At 40.5% G+C, this 17,596-nt stretch overlaps 3 protein-coding genes and 2 non-coding genes across 5 annotated transcripts; 3 read left to right on the plus strand and 2 right to left on the minus strand.

Moving 5' to 3' along the window:
• Nucleotides 1-10,026: 10,026 nt before the first annotated feature.
• trnaa-agc (transfer RNA alanine (anticodon AGC)) lies at nt 10,027-10,099 on the plus strand. The gene has a single exon. It is a non-coding gene; the product is annotated as a tRNA-Ala (tRNA).
• A 520-nt stretch (nt 10,100-10,619) lies between these two features.
• trnal-cag (transfer RNA leucine (anticodon CAG)) lies at nt 10,620-10,702 on the minus strand. Its single transcript has one exon. It is a non-coding gene; the product is annotated as a tRNA-Leu (tRNA).
• Nucleotides 10,703-13,947: 3,245 nt separating this feature from the next.
• LOC117398211 (histone H2A-like) lies at nt 13,948-14,402 on the plus strand. The gene has a single exon (XM_033997195.3). The coding sequence runs from the start codon at nt 13,963-13,965 to the stop codon at nt 14,344-14,346; it is 384 nt and encodes a 127-aa protein (XP_033853086.1). The 5' UTR covers nt 13,948-13,962; the 3' UTR covers nt 14,347-14,402.
• Nucleotides 14,403-15,437: 1,035 nt separating this feature from the next.
• Nucleotides 15,438-15,933, plus strand: LOC117398233 (histone H3). The gene has a single exon (XM_033997207.3). It carries the CDS (start codon nt 15,466-15,468, stop codon nt 15,874-15,876), a length of 411 nt encoding a protein of 136 aa, XP_033853098.1. The 5' UTR covers nt 15,438-15,465; the 3' UTR covers nt 15,877-15,933.
• An 816-nt stretch (nt 15,934-16,749) lies between these two features.
• On the minus strand, nt 16,750-17,516 carry LOC117398225 (histone H1-like). Its single transcript, XM_033997200.3, has one exon. The coding sequence runs from the start codon at nt 17,420-17,422 to the stop codon at nt 16,802-16,804; it is 621 nt and encodes a 206-aa protein (XP_033853091.3). The 5' UTR covers nt 17,423-17,516; the 3' UTR covers nt 16,750-16,801.
• Between the last annotated feature and the right edge of the window lie 80 nt (nt 17,517-17,596).

The raw sequence follows: 17,596 nt of genomic DNA on the forward strand, positions 1-17,596 counted from the left end.
AAAACTTTACAATGCATTAGTAAGACCTCATCTAGAATACTGTGTTCTGTTCTGGTCACCTCGTTACAAAAATGATATACTGTATACCGATTTTAAAAGGCATGTCATATGCTACAAGCTAAAAGAATTGAATCTATTCAGTCTTGAACAAAGAAGACTACGTGGCGATCTGATTCAAACATTCAAAATCCTAAAAAGGTATTGACAATGTCGACCCGGGGGACTTTTTTGACCTGAAAAAAGAAACAAGGACCAGGGGTCACAAATGGAGATTAGATAAAGGGGCATTCAGACAGAAAATGTTTTTACACAGAGAATTGTGAGGGTCTGGAACCAACTCCCCAGTAATGTTGTTGAAGCTGGCATCCTGGAATCCTTCAGGAAGCTGCTTGATGAGATTCTGGGATCAATAAGCTACTAACAACCAAATGAGCAAGAGGGGCTGAATGGCCTCCTCTCGTTTGTAAACTTTCTTATGTTCTTATGTTCTTTTTTGACCTGAAAAAAGAAACAAGGACCAGGGCTCACAAGTGGAGATTAGATAAAGGGGCATTCAGAAAAGAAAACAAGATGCACTTTTTTACACAGAGAACCATGGGAGTGTGGAATCAACTCCCCAGTAATGTTGTTGAAGCTGACACCCTGGGATCCTTCTAGAAGCTGCTTGATGAGATTCTGGGATCAATAAGCTACTAACGACCAAACGAGCAAGATGGGCCAAGTGGCCTCCTCTCGTTTGTAACCTTTCTTATGTTCTTCTTATGTTCCTATGTACATGTTTCTGACAATTCCCAAGCAAGCTACAAGTTGTTCCATTACAACACTACCTTCAGGAGGCGGTGTGGTCCAGTGGTTGAAAAAAGGGCTTATAATCAGAAGGTCACTGGTTCAAATCCTAGCTCACTCGTTTACTCACTGTGTGAACCTGAGCAAGTCACTTAACCTGCTTATGCTTCGTCTGCAGCTGATGCATAGTCTCTGTAAATTTCCATGGATAAAGGTGTCTGCCAAATAATAATAATCCCTTATGTAAAATGCTTTTAATGTCTGCACCTAGGAGTGGCTTGAAATTCCAATGTCTTTAATTAATAGGAGGCACACTGTTTGCATTGCAATCGTTTGTTTTTTTTAATGCATCAAGGTGACAAAGTAGCTGCTGATTGGAAACAGGTGCAGAGGTGATGCTGTGCAGAAATAATCACACAGCAGGAAACTATAATCCGTTTTGGAAAAGGGGGTCTTTTGTTTATAACTCCTGGTCTGGCGACCAAACAATAAACCTCCGTCAATACACACCAATGTGTAAAGCACGAAAGAAACAATAATACATGGATTGCAGTCCAAATAATAAACACACGTTATCCGCCACACAATAATACAATACACGGTCACCAGTCTGGGTGCGTGCAGTAGTGCTCGTGGTGGGTGATAACAATTATACAGTGACTGTGGTGGAGTGTTGTTCCGGGTACTGCTGACCCAAGGTGATAGCTCCGGAGACGTGTTAGCCATCTAGTGATTAACAAAAACAAAAGACAATTACTAACAGCAACTAAACAAACAAAATACTCACAAATCCTTTTTCTGATTTTTAGGCTTCTCCCGGTCTTTCCAGTTTCTTGTTTCTAAAAAACCAAGCGAAGGAGTAGATTGTGATTCTCAGTCCCCTTTATGCTGTCACGCATGACCGCTTGGTAAACGACTGCAGCTGTCTCTACTGTCTGCAGCTGCTACGTCGTGTCCCTTCTGGGTCAATACGTTCCTGCAACGGAGTCTTGCCTTCTTCCAGACTGACCGACTTCCCAGCCCGGGGAAAGAACTGTCAGGCCAGCCCATCCAAATAACTCTACTTTCGCTGCAGTGCCCTCACAGGTCGGGAAGGAGATTTTTTTTTTTTATTTAGTCGTTGACAATTAGTATTTATTATTTTCTCCCCAATTTGAAATGCCCAATTATTTTTTAGGCTCAGCTCACCGCTACCACCCCTGCGCTGACTCGGGAGGGGCGAAGATGAACACACGCTGTCCTCCGAAGCGTGTGCCGTCAGCCACCCGCTTCTTTACACACTGCAAACTCACCGTGAAGCCGCCTCAGAGCTACAGCGTCGGAGGACAACGCATCTCTCGGGGGGCTTACAGGCAATCCCGCAGGCGCCCGGCCAGACTACAGGGGTCGCTGGTGCGCGGTGAGCCGAGGGCACTCTGGCCGACCTAACCCTCCCTCCCCGGGCGATGCTCGGCCAATTGAGCGCCGCCCCCTGGAAGGTCCCGTCCACGGTCGGCTGTGGTATAGCCTGGACTCGAACTCGCGACGTCCAGGCTATAGAGCGAATCCTGCACTCTAGCGAGTGCTTTTACTGGATGCGCCACTCGGGAGCCCCCTGGAAGGAGATTTACAACCAAAACTCATTTCTATTTCTGTCACACACCACTTCATTAATGAGGCCTTTAATGTGAAGTGCTTCTGTATTTTCATTTTTAAAAATGATCTCTGGTACTGCACCAGGTTAAAGATCTGTTTGCAGCCCTTGCTTCTGATGATCTTGCACTTGTATTATAACAATAGGAAGTATGTTGTTAGCTACAGACAGGTGATGTTTTGACTTCGGTATGTACACTATGTGTTTGTGGGTTGCTGTTGCTCTTACTATTATTAAGTGCCTATTTTCCTGTCATCAGAGGCAATCAAAAACATATCTAACTGCATTCTGTAACTGCCTATTACACAAGAATAATTTAATATGGATGGGTCTGAGTAGCGTGACTTGGAACTGAGCCAGGAAACTTGGCTTTGCAAAGCCGGTAGACCTGTTTTCCCACCCAGTGTGCTGTTTAAATACATAACGTGTTGATGTGGTCTAATTCAAGCACAACGCCTATTCAAGGCAATGTCAAGTCAGAAGCTTCCTAGACATGAAGTTTGAACCATAGCAGTTATTGTTTTGTTGCTCCTATTCTTTGAGTGACACACATTTGTTTTCTTCACATTTTGAATATGTGTCTGGCAATGAAGTTGTTCGCTGTGGTGAGTGGTGATGTTTATTTAAAGCTCACCTATCCTGCAATTCTATCACATTTTACATTGTAACTTGAATAGACCCTGATCTTGGACACCCTGTTGTTACCATAGATAAGAATTGGATTGCCGCAATTTTCACAAAATGTACCCACTGTCGTGTAATATGCAGTTCCCTGTGGAAATTCAATATATATATATATACAGTGCCTTGCGAAAGTATTCGGCCCCCTTGAACTTTGCGACCTTTTGCCACATTTCAGGCTTCAAACATAAAGATATGAAACTGTAATTTTTTGTGAAGAATCAACAACAAGTGGGACACAATCATGAAGTGGAACGAAATTTATTGGATATTTCAAACTTTTTTAACAGATAAAAAACTGAAAAATTGGGCGTGCAAAATTATTCAGCCCCTTTACTTTCAGTGCAGCAAACTCTCTCCAGAAGTTCAGTGAGGATCTCTGAATGATCCAATGTTGACCTAAATGACTAATGATGATAAATAGAATCCACCTGTGTGTAATCAAGTCTCCGTATAAATGCACCTGCACTGTGATAGTCTCAGAGGTCCGTTTAAAGCGCAGAGAGCATCATGAAGAACAAGGAACACACCAGGCAGGTCCGAGATACTGTTGTGGAGAAGTTTAAAGCCGGATTTGGATACAAAAAGATTTCCCAAGCTTTAAACATCCCAAGGAGCACTGTGCAAGCGATAATATTGAAATGGAAGGAGTATCAGACCACTGCAAATCTACCAAGACCTGGCCGTCCCTCTAAACTTTCAGCTCATACAAGGAGAAGACTGATCAGAGATGCAGCCAAGAGGCCCATGATCACTCTGGATGAACTGCAGAGATCTACAGCTGAGGTGGGAGACTCTGTCCATAGGACAACAATCACATATATACTGCACAAATCTGGCCTTTATGGAAGAGTGGCAAGAAGAAAGCCATTTCTTAAAGATATCCATAAAAAGTGTCGTTTACAGTTTGCCACAAGCCACCTGGGAGACACACCAAACATGTGGAAGAAGGTGCTCTGGTCAGATGAAACCAAAATCGAACTTTTTGGCAACAATGCAAAACGTTATGTTTGGCGTAAAAGCAACACAGCTCATCACCCTGAACACACCATCCCCACTGTCAAACATGGTGGTGGCAGCATCATGGTTTGGGCCTGCTTTTCTTCAGCAGGGACAGGGAAGATGGTTAAAATTGATGGGAAGATGGATGGAGCCCAATACAGGACCATTCTGGAAGAAAACCTGATGGAGTCTGCAAAAGACCTGAGACTGGGACGGAGATTTGTCTTCCAACAAGACAATGATCCAAAACATAAAGCAAAATCTACAATGGAATGGTTCACAAATAAACATATCCAGGTTTTAGAATGGCCAAGTCAAAGTCCAGACCTGAATCCAATCGAGAATCTGTGGAAAGAACTGAAAACTGCTGTTCACAAATGCTCTCCATCCAACCTCACTGAGCTCGAGCTGTTTTGCAAGGAGGAATGGGCAAAAATTTCAGTCTCTCGATGTGCAAAACTGATAGAGACATACCCCAAGCGACTTACAGCTGTAATCGCAGCAAAAGGTGGCGCTACAAAGTATTAACTTAAGGGGGCTGAATAATTTTGCACGCCCAATTTTTCAGTTTTTTATTTGTTAAAAAAGTTTGAAATATCCAATAAATTTCGTTCCACTTCATGATTGTGTCCCACTTGTTGTTGATTCTTCACAAAAAATTACAGTTTCATATCTTTATGTTTGAAGCCTGAAATGTGGCAAAAGGTCGCAAAGTTCAAGGGGGCCGAATACTTTCGCAAGGCACTGTATACAGTGGTTTGCAGAAGAATTCACCCTCCTGCAAAGTTTTCACATTTTGTTGAATTACAAATAATGTATGCACATTTTTTCAAACAAAATGAAATTTACTGGTTGCATAAGTATTCAGCCCCTTAAGTCAGTACTTGGTAGAAGCACCTTTTGCAGCAATTTCTGCTATGAGTCTTTTTGGATCGGCCAACCTGGATGTGTTTGGTGGAAGCGACTTTTTCGGAAAGTGTGATACTCTGAAAACTGCTTTTCAGTGAGTTGAAAAAAAACTGCTACTAAAAATGTATTTTTGTTTACAACTGCAAATCTGCTAAGAAATAAATAATAATAATAATAATAATAATAATAATAATAATAATAATAATAATGAGATTTTCACCCCCCCATATAAGCAATGGAAAACAGTTGAAAAAAATGTCATTGAAAAATATATTTATTAAGTGACCAAAACTTTCTTTCCATCTATTTTCAATATTGCATGCTTGAAAGGGTTAAGGGTTGACAGTTAAATGATTGAAGAGCCAATCGGTTCATCTCCTGCCCAGGATAGCAATCCCACAATTCACTGCTTGTTTCCATAGAAACGCGCCGTCTCAGCAAAGCGAAAATGAGGCAGTGAAATTAAAATGATTTTTTTATATCAAACGGATAAAAGAAATGTAAGAGAAATAATCTCGGATAAAACGTGTTTTTTGATGATGACAGTCTCTATATTCAATTCACACTGTCAGGTTGCCATTGACTCAATAATTAAGCAGACAAGGTCAAACGAGGGGACGCCTTGTTCTGCTGGGTGCAGGGTTAGGGTCAAATCCAATTCCATTTCCAAATCCATTTTAAATTCGACACCCAATTCCTTCGAAGCAATTGGAAGTGACATTTTAAAAGAATACCAAGTGTTGTGATTGTGAAACTGCTTTCATTGGAAGACCATTTAATTGTGTAACAAACAGTGAATTAAATTAAATAACTGATTGCCACCTTGAGAAGCTAATTTGATCTGCATTTTTAAAAATGATCTCTGGTACTGCACCAGGTTAAAGATATCTGTTTGCAGCCCTTGCTTCTGATGATCTTGCACTTGTATTATAACAATAGGATGTATGTTGTTAGCTACAGACAGGTGTTGTTTTGACTTCGGTATGTACACTATGTGTTTGTGGGTTGCTGTTGCTGTTTAACTGTTATTAAATGCAAATATTCCTGTCATCTGAGGCAATTAAAAACATATAAAACTCATTCCGTAACTGCTTATTACACATGAATCATTTAATGTGAATGTGTATGACTAGCGTGACTTGGAACTGAGCCAGGAAACTTGGCTTTGCAAAGCCGGTAGACCTGTTTTCCCACCCAGTGTGCTGTTTAAATACATAACGTGTTGATGTGGTCTAATTCAAGCACAACGCCTATTCAAGGCAATGTCAAGTCAGAAGCTTCCTAGACATGAAGTTTGAACCATAGCAGTTATTGTTTTGTTGCTCCTATTCTTTGAGTGACACACATTTGTTTTCTTCACATTTTGAATATGTGTCTGGCAATGAAGTTGTTCTCTGTGTTGATGTTTATTTAAAGCTCACCTATCCTGCAATTCTATCACATTTTACACTGTAACTTGAATAGACCCTGATCTTGGACACCCTGTTATTACCATAGATAAGAATTGGATTGCCGCGATTTCCACAAAATGTACCCACTGCTGTGTAATATGCAGTTCCCTGTGGAAATTCAATTTTCTGAAAGAATAGTGTGTATGTGTGTCTATATATATATATATATATATATATATATATATATATATATATATATATATATATATATATACACATTGGTTTGCAGAAGTATTCACCCCCCTGCAGTTTTCACATTTTGTTGAATTACAAATAATGTATGCACATTTTTTCAAACAAACTTTTTTTTTATTCAAAGCTGCAGTGGTTAAACTGAACACTGTTATATGAGGAGGAGGTTAAATGTCAGCAAAACTTGCAAAGAAAATGTACAAAATGAAATTTACTGGTTGCATAAGTATTCAGCCCCTTAAGTCAGTACTTGGTAGAAGCACCTTTTGCAGCAATTTCTGGTATGAGTCTTTTTGGATCGGTCAACCTGGATGTGTTTGGTGGGAGCGACTTTTCCGGAAAGTGTGATACTCTGAAAACTGCTTTTCAGTGAGTTGAAAAAAAACTGCTGCTAAAAACGAAAGCAGCATGTTGTGCTGTATCCAACACATATGTATTGCGAGGACAAGTGGCACAAATACTTTACTGTGCATCCAATATTGAAGTGTGCCAAATGTGTCACATTGAAATATTGCACAGGGCTCTTAACTGCCAAGCCTGGATATGTGTTTTATAGGTGTACAAATAAAACACAAACAAAAGAAAACAAAGGAGTTTTTTTTATTGGTTTTGCTTCTAGATATATAAAAAAAATACCAAAGGCAATCATACCTCCCTCGTGTTGGCAATCCACTAAGATGGGTGAATGTTGCCAGAAACCTTCAAGGATGGAGGAAGAGCTGTGTGTGCAGCTAAAACCATCTGGTAGGTAATTTCAACAAAATACCAAGCCAAGTTTCTGAGAAGCAATCCCCCACACAGTCATGTTCAGTTCTGGTCACCTCGTTACAAAAAGGATATTGCTGCTCTAGAAAGAGTGCAAAGAATCACAACCAGAATTATCCCAGGTTTAAAAGGTATGCAGACTAGACTAAAATAATTGAATCTATTCAGTCTTGAACAAAGAAGACTATGTGGCGATCTGATTCAAGCATTCAGAATTCTAAAATGTATTGACAATGTTGACCCAGTGGACTTTTTTGACATGAAAAAAGAAACAAGGACCAGGGGGTCACAAATGGAGATTAGATAAAGGGGCATTCAGACAGAAAATAGGAGGCACTTTTTTCCACAGAGAATTGTGAGGGTTTGGAACCAACTCCCCAGTAATGTTGTTGAAGCTGACACCCTGGGATCCTTCAAGAAGCTGCTTGATGAGATTCTGGGATCAATAAGCTACTAACAACCAAACGAGCAAGATGGGCTGAATGGCCTCCTCTCGTTTGTAAACTTTCCTATGTTCTTATGATTGGGACTCAATAATTAAGCAGACAAGGTCAAACGAGGGGATGCCTTGTTCTGCTGGGTGCAGGGTTAGGGTCAAATCCAATTCCATTTCCAAATCCATTTTAAATTCGATACCCTATTCCTTCGAAGCAATTCGAAGTGACATTTTAAAAGAAATACCAGTTGTTGTGATTGTGAAACTGCTTTCATTGGAAGACAATTTAAATGACTAACAAGCAGTGAATTAAATTAAACTAACTGATTGCCACCTTGAGAAGCTAATTTGATCTGCTACTTGCAATTTTGATTAATTGTGGCATATTTATTATGATTTGTTTATTACGGCGAAAGCCGATTTTGTTATTTGTTATTTATAATTTAAAAACCTCGTGAGGATGCGTGGCTGATCAGCTACTGATTATTTAACTAGCTGACAGTCATGCATCCTTACCAAACGCGTGCAGACTGTGGCCAAGGGGTAACAAAATAATTAACAGCTAGTTAACCCCTCAGCCAGAGTATAAGAACCTGCAGCTGTCCGTGCTGCGGGAAGAGTGTACAGAGGAGAGTACGGGGAGCGGAGAGAGCGAGGTGAATAAGAGAAACAACTGCTAAGCATTGTGCGGGTGCTAAAACTAGCACGCTTATTTGTTTGGCCAACGTGCCCTTTTGTTTTGTGTTGTTTGTTTAAATCTTTTGTTATGTTTATTTATTTAATAAAATCAGCTGAACGCTGTTGCATTCAGCTTCACCTGCCCCTCCACTATTTAGGTTCTTTTACTTCCTGGTCCGTGACGTCACCACACCTCACCACTGCAAGCCATCCTGCCACACAATGCTATGTTAGAATTGATTAAAAGGGACTTGGAATTGCAATTGGGAATTGATTTGAAAAAGGAATTAGAAATGGCTTAACAGGAATTGACCAACCACCCTGTGTGCAATAACCAAGGGATGCAATTGTAAAGAATAGCTAATACACAACCAGTAAGGTTTATTAAATTATTTATCAGCTACAAGCACTTTAAATATGTTGGGTTTTTTTGGCAGAGTGACTGATGGACTCCTTCACATAACCTGTTTCTTTGTCACTCAATCCCACAGCTTCACACTGCAATTACACAAGTCTCATCTGTCACTGTCAACCTGGAACAGAGTATCTTAGTCATTTTTAAATATACAGTATATACAGATATGTAAGGAGATAACCCAAACTACCCTCCCACCTCGTTGTCTTTCTGAATAGAAAAATCTACCCATTAATCAACAATTGAATCATTTTTCAGCCCTTGCTTAAGGGGAAGGCGGGCCCGAGTTAATTATTCATTTGTTTCGTTGTTTTTATGTATCACATATTCTGCCAACACCGAGGCAGCTAATGAGCTCTTAAGGACAAAGCTATGGGCCAACATTTTTCATATCTGTATGGGCATGTTTTATTAAAACAAGAGCTTCACAAAATGACAAATGTTCCATAATTCAGACTGAGGTCTCCATGCTCAGGTGAGTGTCAGTAGTGCTACTCAGGCAGCAGTGTGGAGTAGTGGTTAGGTCTCTGGACTCTTGACCGGAGGGTTGTGGGTTCAGTCCCCAGTGGGGGAGACTGCAGTTGTACCAAGGTGCTTTATTTAGGTGCTTTACCTAGATTGCTCCAGTAAAAACCCAACTGTATAAATGGGTAATTGTATGTAAAAATAATGCAATATCTGTATAATGTGACATCTTGCAACAATTGTAACACTTGAAATTTGCTTACGATTGCAAGTCGCCCTGGATAAGGGCGTCTGCTAAAAAATAAATAATAATAATACCTGCAATGAAACACAGGGTAAAACAATTCTGGTTATTGTCAAGTGGAAGTATATGTGACGCCATGAGAAATAAAGTGAAATATTACTGTAGCGCAAGGATTAATGTCGGTTTACAAGGGAATTAGTAAGAAAGCAGGTATTGCTGATGGTCCTGTTTGTTCGTATGATGTGAAGGTAGTCGTAGCTGGCTGGAACTATACCAGCTTACCGTTCGGTATACTTCGTGCTTTTACGCCACGCTGTCAGTCAAATTCTAGTATTCCAGATTCTAAACGAGCGCGAGACTCTCACCGGAGGGGAATTAGCTCAAATGGTAGAGCGCTCGCTTAGCATGCGAGAGGTAGCGGGATCGATGCCCGCATTCTCCAGGTGTTTTTTTCTTTGTAAGTTATGAATCGATTATGTTTAGAAGCCTGCAAAACTTCAATTTGGATCAAATAAACATAATTAGAAATGCATCCATTCATTCATTAAAATTGAATTTATAAGCGATGTGTTTTCCCAACGTCAGTGTGGCAATGTAAAGAGATCGAAGAGGAAATGTAAAAAGCAACGAGGATATCAACTCGTAATGTATGAATCAAACATGCAGCTTTAGAAAGGTGCAAACTTAGACAAAATATGTAGCAGAGCCCACACGTCCCGTTGTCCGACGAAGACACATCGGAACAGCCATGAAATCTAATACATTGTATCGCCGTGGCGATGCCCATTGTGTAATTAGTTGCAATTGGTTGTTTTGTGTGTTGGTCTGCTTTACGCTTGATTTGCATGTATTACTTTGTTTATCATTTTAAAACTGAAACATATTTACACAAATTGGTGTAAAACTAGACAACGGTACATTGTTTCTAAATTCATGTTTACAGGAAAAATAAAAAAACATTTTGTCAGAAGTGGGATTCGAACCCACGCCTCCAGAGGAGACTGCGACCTGAACGCAGCGCCTTAGACCGCTCGGCCATCCTGACTTTGTATTTATCTATCTATTCACATAGACTTCGACAGTAGTCAAAAGTAAAACGCCGTGTATTTTGCTTGTGGATTTGATCTATATAAGGCTAAAATATTAAGGGCTAATCACACTACAGCGTTTTTATATATATATATGTATGTTTTTACCGCTGTGCAAACCGCGAGGATTTGGTCGCAAGCAACGTCATGACAACTCAAGCAATCCTATGTCACATGACTGTCTGCTCCAGTGAAACGAAGGGCAAATAAATGGACACAGCGACAGACAAAATATATACATTTATGTTGAAGGCTATGATTTTTTTAAACAAAGTTACAGACTGGAATTACAAGCTACTGTACTCTGCTCACCCAGATTCACATTTTGTTATCTTGTTGTTACCTTTATTAAATAGTTAGCGTTATTTGTAAAAAAAAAAAAAAAAAATCGAATGCGATAGTTCTTAACACTGAAAAAAGCGCTTTCTGTAGCCCCTGTGGTGTGTATAAACAGCATGTTGACATCGCTTTTTTCATTTCTTACCATTTTATTTGAATGTACGGGGCTTGCTTGTAACTTACAGCAACAGTCCCGGGTCCAAACCGTCAGCCGAGTGTAGATATACAATTATTATTATTATTATTATTATTATTATTATTATTATTATTATTATTATTATTATTATTAGTGGTAGTAGTGACAAATACTGTAATAATAAAGAATAAAAACAGTACTAATATTATTAATAATCTAGCTAATGCCTTTATCAAAGGTGACTTCCTTAACTTACTCCAGCAGCTTGCATTGTTTGTTTTGGATTGTCCTTTCACTATAGCGAACAAAAGGCTCTGGACCCAAACAGGGTTGTTATAGCGAGGGTGTTCTGTATTTAGTATTTGACTTGTATGTTTAATATACCACACTAGCACATTTTAATATATAATGCGTACACACCTGTAGAACTCCTCTGTTTGTATCCTGGGACACTATCACCCTTCATGTAAATGTGCTTTATTTTGCTCTTATCTGCCCCCTATTTTACTGCATTTAATCCTGTACTTCAGAATACTGTAATCTGCCAAGTGTTTAACCTGTAGTACTTTGTATTTAATCATATCCTGATGTAACTATCACTATTTAATCATATCCTGATGTCACTATCACTATTATCTGCTGTATTATTGAATTGTGGTTTGTCACACTTGTACTCTGCTTGAACAAAAGTTATTGTATTTCTTGCTCTTATTGTATTACTTGTACTGTAACACTGGAAATGTATTTGCTTACGATTGTAAGTCGCCCTGGATAAGGGCGTCTGCTAAGAAATAAATAATAATAATAATAATAATAATAATAATTTCATTTTTGTTATTTTTCACCTCCCATAGTGTTCAACATTTAACAGATGCCAATATCATCCCTTACAAAAAAATAATATACTGCAAGTATACTTGTGCCAAAATATTCTGGTTTTAGTGTACTATTGGTACCATTATAGTAACCTATTTTGGCACAAGTATACAACTTTTTTATATTCTCTTTGTAAATAATACAACGTAGTTCTCAAATATTGGACATTTCTTAGATTGTATCTTACTTCTCTTTTGCATTCCTGCATTGTGTCTTGCTAGATATGCACCTCCAGATTCTGGCAAATACTTTTAGAAAACCAGGAGCAACTTCTGCTGTGGATTAAAAAGCTAGAAATCTCTGTGTCTGCCTGCCTATGTGAATAACTAACGAAAAACTAGTAGAAACTAACTAAAACACAAGTCTAGGAAAAACAAGTCTGGAAAAAGTATGGAATTTTGATGTTGAAAAAGAACCCTGGAACATCTTGTTAATAAAGGACTTTATTTTTCTGTTTTTAAACTTACTTTCTGTTTGGTCTCTGTTTGGTCCTGACTGTGGACCCCAGTCTTGAATTCCACACCCAAGCCAGGCTAGGTGTCAGAAACTAAATGGAGGTTCAACCCTCTCCCAGTGTGTGAATGAAAGGAATGATGAGCAAAATGAGTTCTTTATTGGCATAATTGATCCCAACGTGAACTTCAGGGTTGATTGGAACATTTATGGGTTTGTTATGAATGTTCAGTATGCTGAACGTTCAATATTTTGGGGTCTCATATTTTGTATGTTTTTGGGGTGTGAAACGCCTTAAAACGTCACACAGCCATTTTTGCATAAGGAACTTTTGTTAAAAATTATATTGTAAATATAGATCACAAATTAACATATTTCACTTTTTAACATATGCTCATTTTTGCAAAAGCTATTAATTGTATACTCTACTATACGTTTCCCTAAAACGTGTTCCAACTCCATATTTTGTACATAATAAAGAAATATATATTTATGAAGGAAGATGAGCGGATGAAAGAGAAACACGTGACCCCCCCCCCCCGACATTCTGACGTCATCATGTTGCTCTCCAGTTTTTTCAGCAGAGCGTGATGTACTTCTCATTAGAGACACATGGGGGCGCACTTGACTGTTTCAATGCAGAGAGAGTGTAATATATTCAATGTACTCTGCCGTCACAAATTACGAGGATAAGTTGTGCCAAAGTTATTAATAAAATAATAAATAAGAATATTTCACACAGTTTGAGCCGTCACAGAGCAGACAGAACCGCCGGCCCAAACTGCTGGAGATGGCATATCTTATAATAGGCGATGTATTAAGTTACATGTACATTTCAAATTGTTTTGTTTTTTTGTTTTAAATAAACGTAAGTATTTAAGTTTGTTTGCAACAAATATTAGTATGGCAGTGGCTGACAGCGTGACGTTATATCAAGTAGATAGGTAGCTAAGGGCAAGCTGGTATAGCAGATACAACCACCTTTACACCATGTAAACAAACGGGACCGTCAACAATATCGGCTTTCTGGTTAATTGACTTGCACAGAACTGTAAACTGAAACCAATAAATTATAACAGAAAAACCAGAACAAAACTGTGAAGTAGTGTGGTTTTAAAAAGTTCTAAACTGTTACATTTTGTTCCAACTGTGTTTCAATTTAAAAATGAGCGGCAACAGGAACCAAAGGAAAAACAGCAGCAAAACAGCGCCAAGCTACACACAGCGGGCAGGGAATGATACAACCAATCACAGGCATGCAAATGAAACACTGCCTGCCCTAATCCACTATGACGTCTTAACATTCTAATAAGAATCGAACCGTTTTGTCCAATCAAGAATGAGCCGGTGTGTATAAAAGAGCAGAAGCGCAAACGCAGAGTTATTCTTGTAATATTCCAAACAAGAGTAAACATGTCTGGACGAGGAAAGACCGGCGGGAAGACCCGAGCTAAGGCGAAGACTCGCTCCTCCAGGGCGGGGCTACAGTTCCCAGTCGGCCGCGTTCACCGGCTGCTACGGAAGGGAAACTATGCCCAGCGTGTCGGCGCTGGAGCCCCGGTCTATCTGGCCGCTGTGCTCGAGTACCTGACTGCTGAAATCCTGGAGCTGGCCGGGAACGCCGCCCGGGACAACAAGAAAACCAGAATCATCCCGCGTCACCTGCAGCTCGCTGTCCGCAACGACGAGGAGCTCAACAAGCTGATGGGAGGCGTCACCATCGCTCAGGGCGGAGTGCTGCCCAACATCCAGGCCGTGCTGCTGCCCAAGAAAACCGAGAAGCCAGCCAAGAAATAAATCACTCGGAAGTCGCTTTTAACACGTAAAACTCCAAAGGCTCTTTTAAGAGCCACCCACTTTTTCAGTAAAAGTATTGAATCTGTTCATATCTAATGATAAACTGCTTCACTGTCTGCCCAATTAGTTCAAAATGAAACGCTGAATACTTTCTGAATATATTTGATAATATCAAACCTAAAGTAGGTGCCACGCTAAAGCGGGTGATTACACCCCCTCTCACCCCTCATACACACACATAAATAAACTGCTAAAATACAAGCTCGGGTGTTCTTTAAATGAGAGGAAAGTTTTATACCAATTCTGCTCTGGCCACTTAAACTTACATCTGTTTCGTTATTATAGAGTTCAACATTTTCGGGTTGAAATAAATGTTCGCTCCATCCTGACAAAGGCGCTGTTTGATTATACATCCCCCCTGCCCCGTGGAGTCTGAGCCTCGCTCTTTGCCAATGCGCGGAAGCATCTCTCTCCGGCCGGACGGCAGCGTCTCTGATCACCGCTGAAGAGTCACCGCAGCCGAGAGACGCAACTCGACTGAGAACCGCTCGGCCTCATAATGCTGTCCTGTACACTTCGATTTTTATTGTTTTTATTTACTGATTTCAATTTAATCTATAATGTTTTTTTTTGTCTTTTTCCAGTGAAGAATATTTTGTTTTCTGACACTTTTGCTGTTAAACACAATGTTTCTCATTTCATTGCAAATATATATCTATATATAAATTATTATTTTTTTAAATACTGTAAGACCTTATAATATGATATTGGATTGTTAAACACAAGATGAGAAGCGAGCTACGGGTTCCTTATAAATATGAATCAATATGCTATTTTCTTGGTATCTTTTAATACAAAAGTGTTTTGTGAATGAATGACAAAGCAACAAAATCAGAACCTATGAGAAGGAGCGCAAACCGGGCGGGCAGAGTGACCGTTTCATAGAATGCGCGCCAAATTCAAATGATCCAATCAGTCATTGAGAATCTGGGATATAACCAATGAGGAACATAAACCCGCCCTGAGGTCTCATATCCTATCAGAGCAGCTCAGTTCCTCTATATATTCTCCGGTATCGGCAGATTGTCATTGTATAGTGTTTTACATACTGTGTTGAAGATGGCAAGAACCAAGCAGACCGCTCGTAAGTCCACCGGTGGAAAGGCGCCCAGGAAGCAGCTCGCTACCAAGGCTGCTCGAAAGAGCGCTCCCGCTACCGGCGGAGTGAAGAAACCTCATCGCTACAGACCCGGGACTGTGGCTCTGAGGGAGATCCGCCGCTATCAGAAATCCACCGAACTACTGATCCGCAAACTGCCCTTCCAGCGGCTCGTCAGAGAAATCGCTCAGGATTTCAAGACTGATCTGCGCTTCCAGAGCTCCGCTGTGATGGCGCTGCAGGAGGCGAGCGAGGCTTACCTGGTCGGGCTGTTTGAGGACACCAACCTGTGTGCCATTCACGCCAAGAGAGTCACCATCATGCCCAAAGACATCCAGCTGGCCCGCCGCATCCGAGGGGAACGCGCTTAAACTGCAAAACCTTTGAAGAAAATACCGTGAAACACAAAGGCTCTTTTAAGAGCCACTCCCTTCTCTCAAAGTGCTTATCCAGGATCATGGAACAATTGTAACTACTTTACACGTTAGATGTCCTATATGTTTAAGTTAATACATGTTTGCAATGGAGAACTTGCTATATTGAATTGATCTTGCCAAATAACATCGTTTTTTACGGGAAAAGACCATATAACGTTAATTGTCACTAAGGCCCTGCCTATACTATGCCTTTAAACCGGCTTTAAAATGCTAAACCGGGATTGCGTAAAAAAATAACAAAAGCAAAACGTTAAATTAAGCGACTGAAATTAGGAACGGGGATGATCAATTTACGTCATTTGTCAGCTGTTTGAAATAACATTAAGGGGACCAGACTTCTGCTCAGGCAAGATATGAAGGTAAAAACAAAGATTATTTTTAATTAACGGTTTTTTAGGAGTTTAATTATAAATAATTAGTTTTTAGCAATATGGACCTCTATTAATATGGGGCATAACACTAGTTTAAAATAAAATCCAGTGCATGGTGGATACTATCATATTAATCTCCACTGTTCATTGCGTTGCTAGGACCTGTAACCGAACTATTCCAAGTGTGGACGCATTAAGGCCGACTGAACATGAAACGGTACGAGAGTGGACGCTTTGAGCTGGATTAATTAAAACTGTTTAGAGTAGTGTGTACAGAGCCTAATTTTGAATTATAATTGGTTATAATTGTTGCATGTCTGCGCGCGTTACTTTCGTAGTTTGTATAAACGTTAAAACATCACAGGAGTGGCAGGTTTGTATATAAACATATAGACTTTATAAATATAAAGAAATCTGCTCTTTTCATAAACGTGTGTTGGCTCTGAAAAGAGCCTTTGGGTTCATTATTTCATCGTCGCTTTGTCTGATCACTTCTTTTTCGGAGCCGCCTTCTTCGCTGCGGGTTTAGCTGCCTTGGTTACCCGTTTAGGTTTAGGCGCTGCCTTCGCTTTCTTCGGGCTCTTCTTTACGACCTTTTTAGGCTTGGCAGCCGCTTTCTTCGGGCTCTTGGGCGCCTTCTTTACAGCTTTTGGTTTCGTCGCTTTCTTAGGAGACTTCTTGGGAGTCGCTGCTTTCTTTGCTGAAACCTTTTTCGTTGTTTTCTTGACAACCGCTTTCTTTGCCGCTGGTTTCTTGGGAGCTGCTGCCTTCTTCTTGGCCGCCTTCTCCTTGGCTTCAGCCGCCTTTTTGTTGAGCTTGAAGGAGCCCGAGGCGCCGGTGCCCTTGGTCTGTAGCAGGGTCTCCTTGGTCACCAGGCTCTTGAGGGCTCTATTGACGAGGGAGTTGTTCTTCTCCACATCGTAGCCGCCGGCCTGCAGGATCTTCTTGAGCGCCGCCACGGACAGCCCGCTGCGCTCCTTGGAGGCAGACACAGCCTTGACGATGAGCTCCGACACGCTGGGACACGATTTCTTGGGCTTTGCTGCGGTCTTCTTCTTGGGAGCTTTCGCCGGAACAGGCGCGACTGGTGCGGGAGCAGTTTCTGCCATTTCTAGGATTTTCAACAAAGACAAAACTATCTAATATACAAGCGAAATGCGAGACTCTTGTGTCTGTCAGAGAATGTGAGCGGAAAGGCGGAGAGCGGAACTTATCCACACGATGAGAACCGTGTAGACTCCACGTATCCCAGGCAACACACTCATTCTGAAACGTTCTGTCTT

Source organism: Acipenser ruthenus, chromosome 54 (assembly GCF_902713425.1).
Source record: "Acipenser ruthenus chromosome 54, fAciRut3.2 maternal haplotype, whole genome shotgun sequence".
Lineage (NCBI taxonomy): Eukaryota > Metazoa > Chordata > Actinopteri > Acipenseriformes > Acipenseridae > Acipenser > Acipenser ruthenus.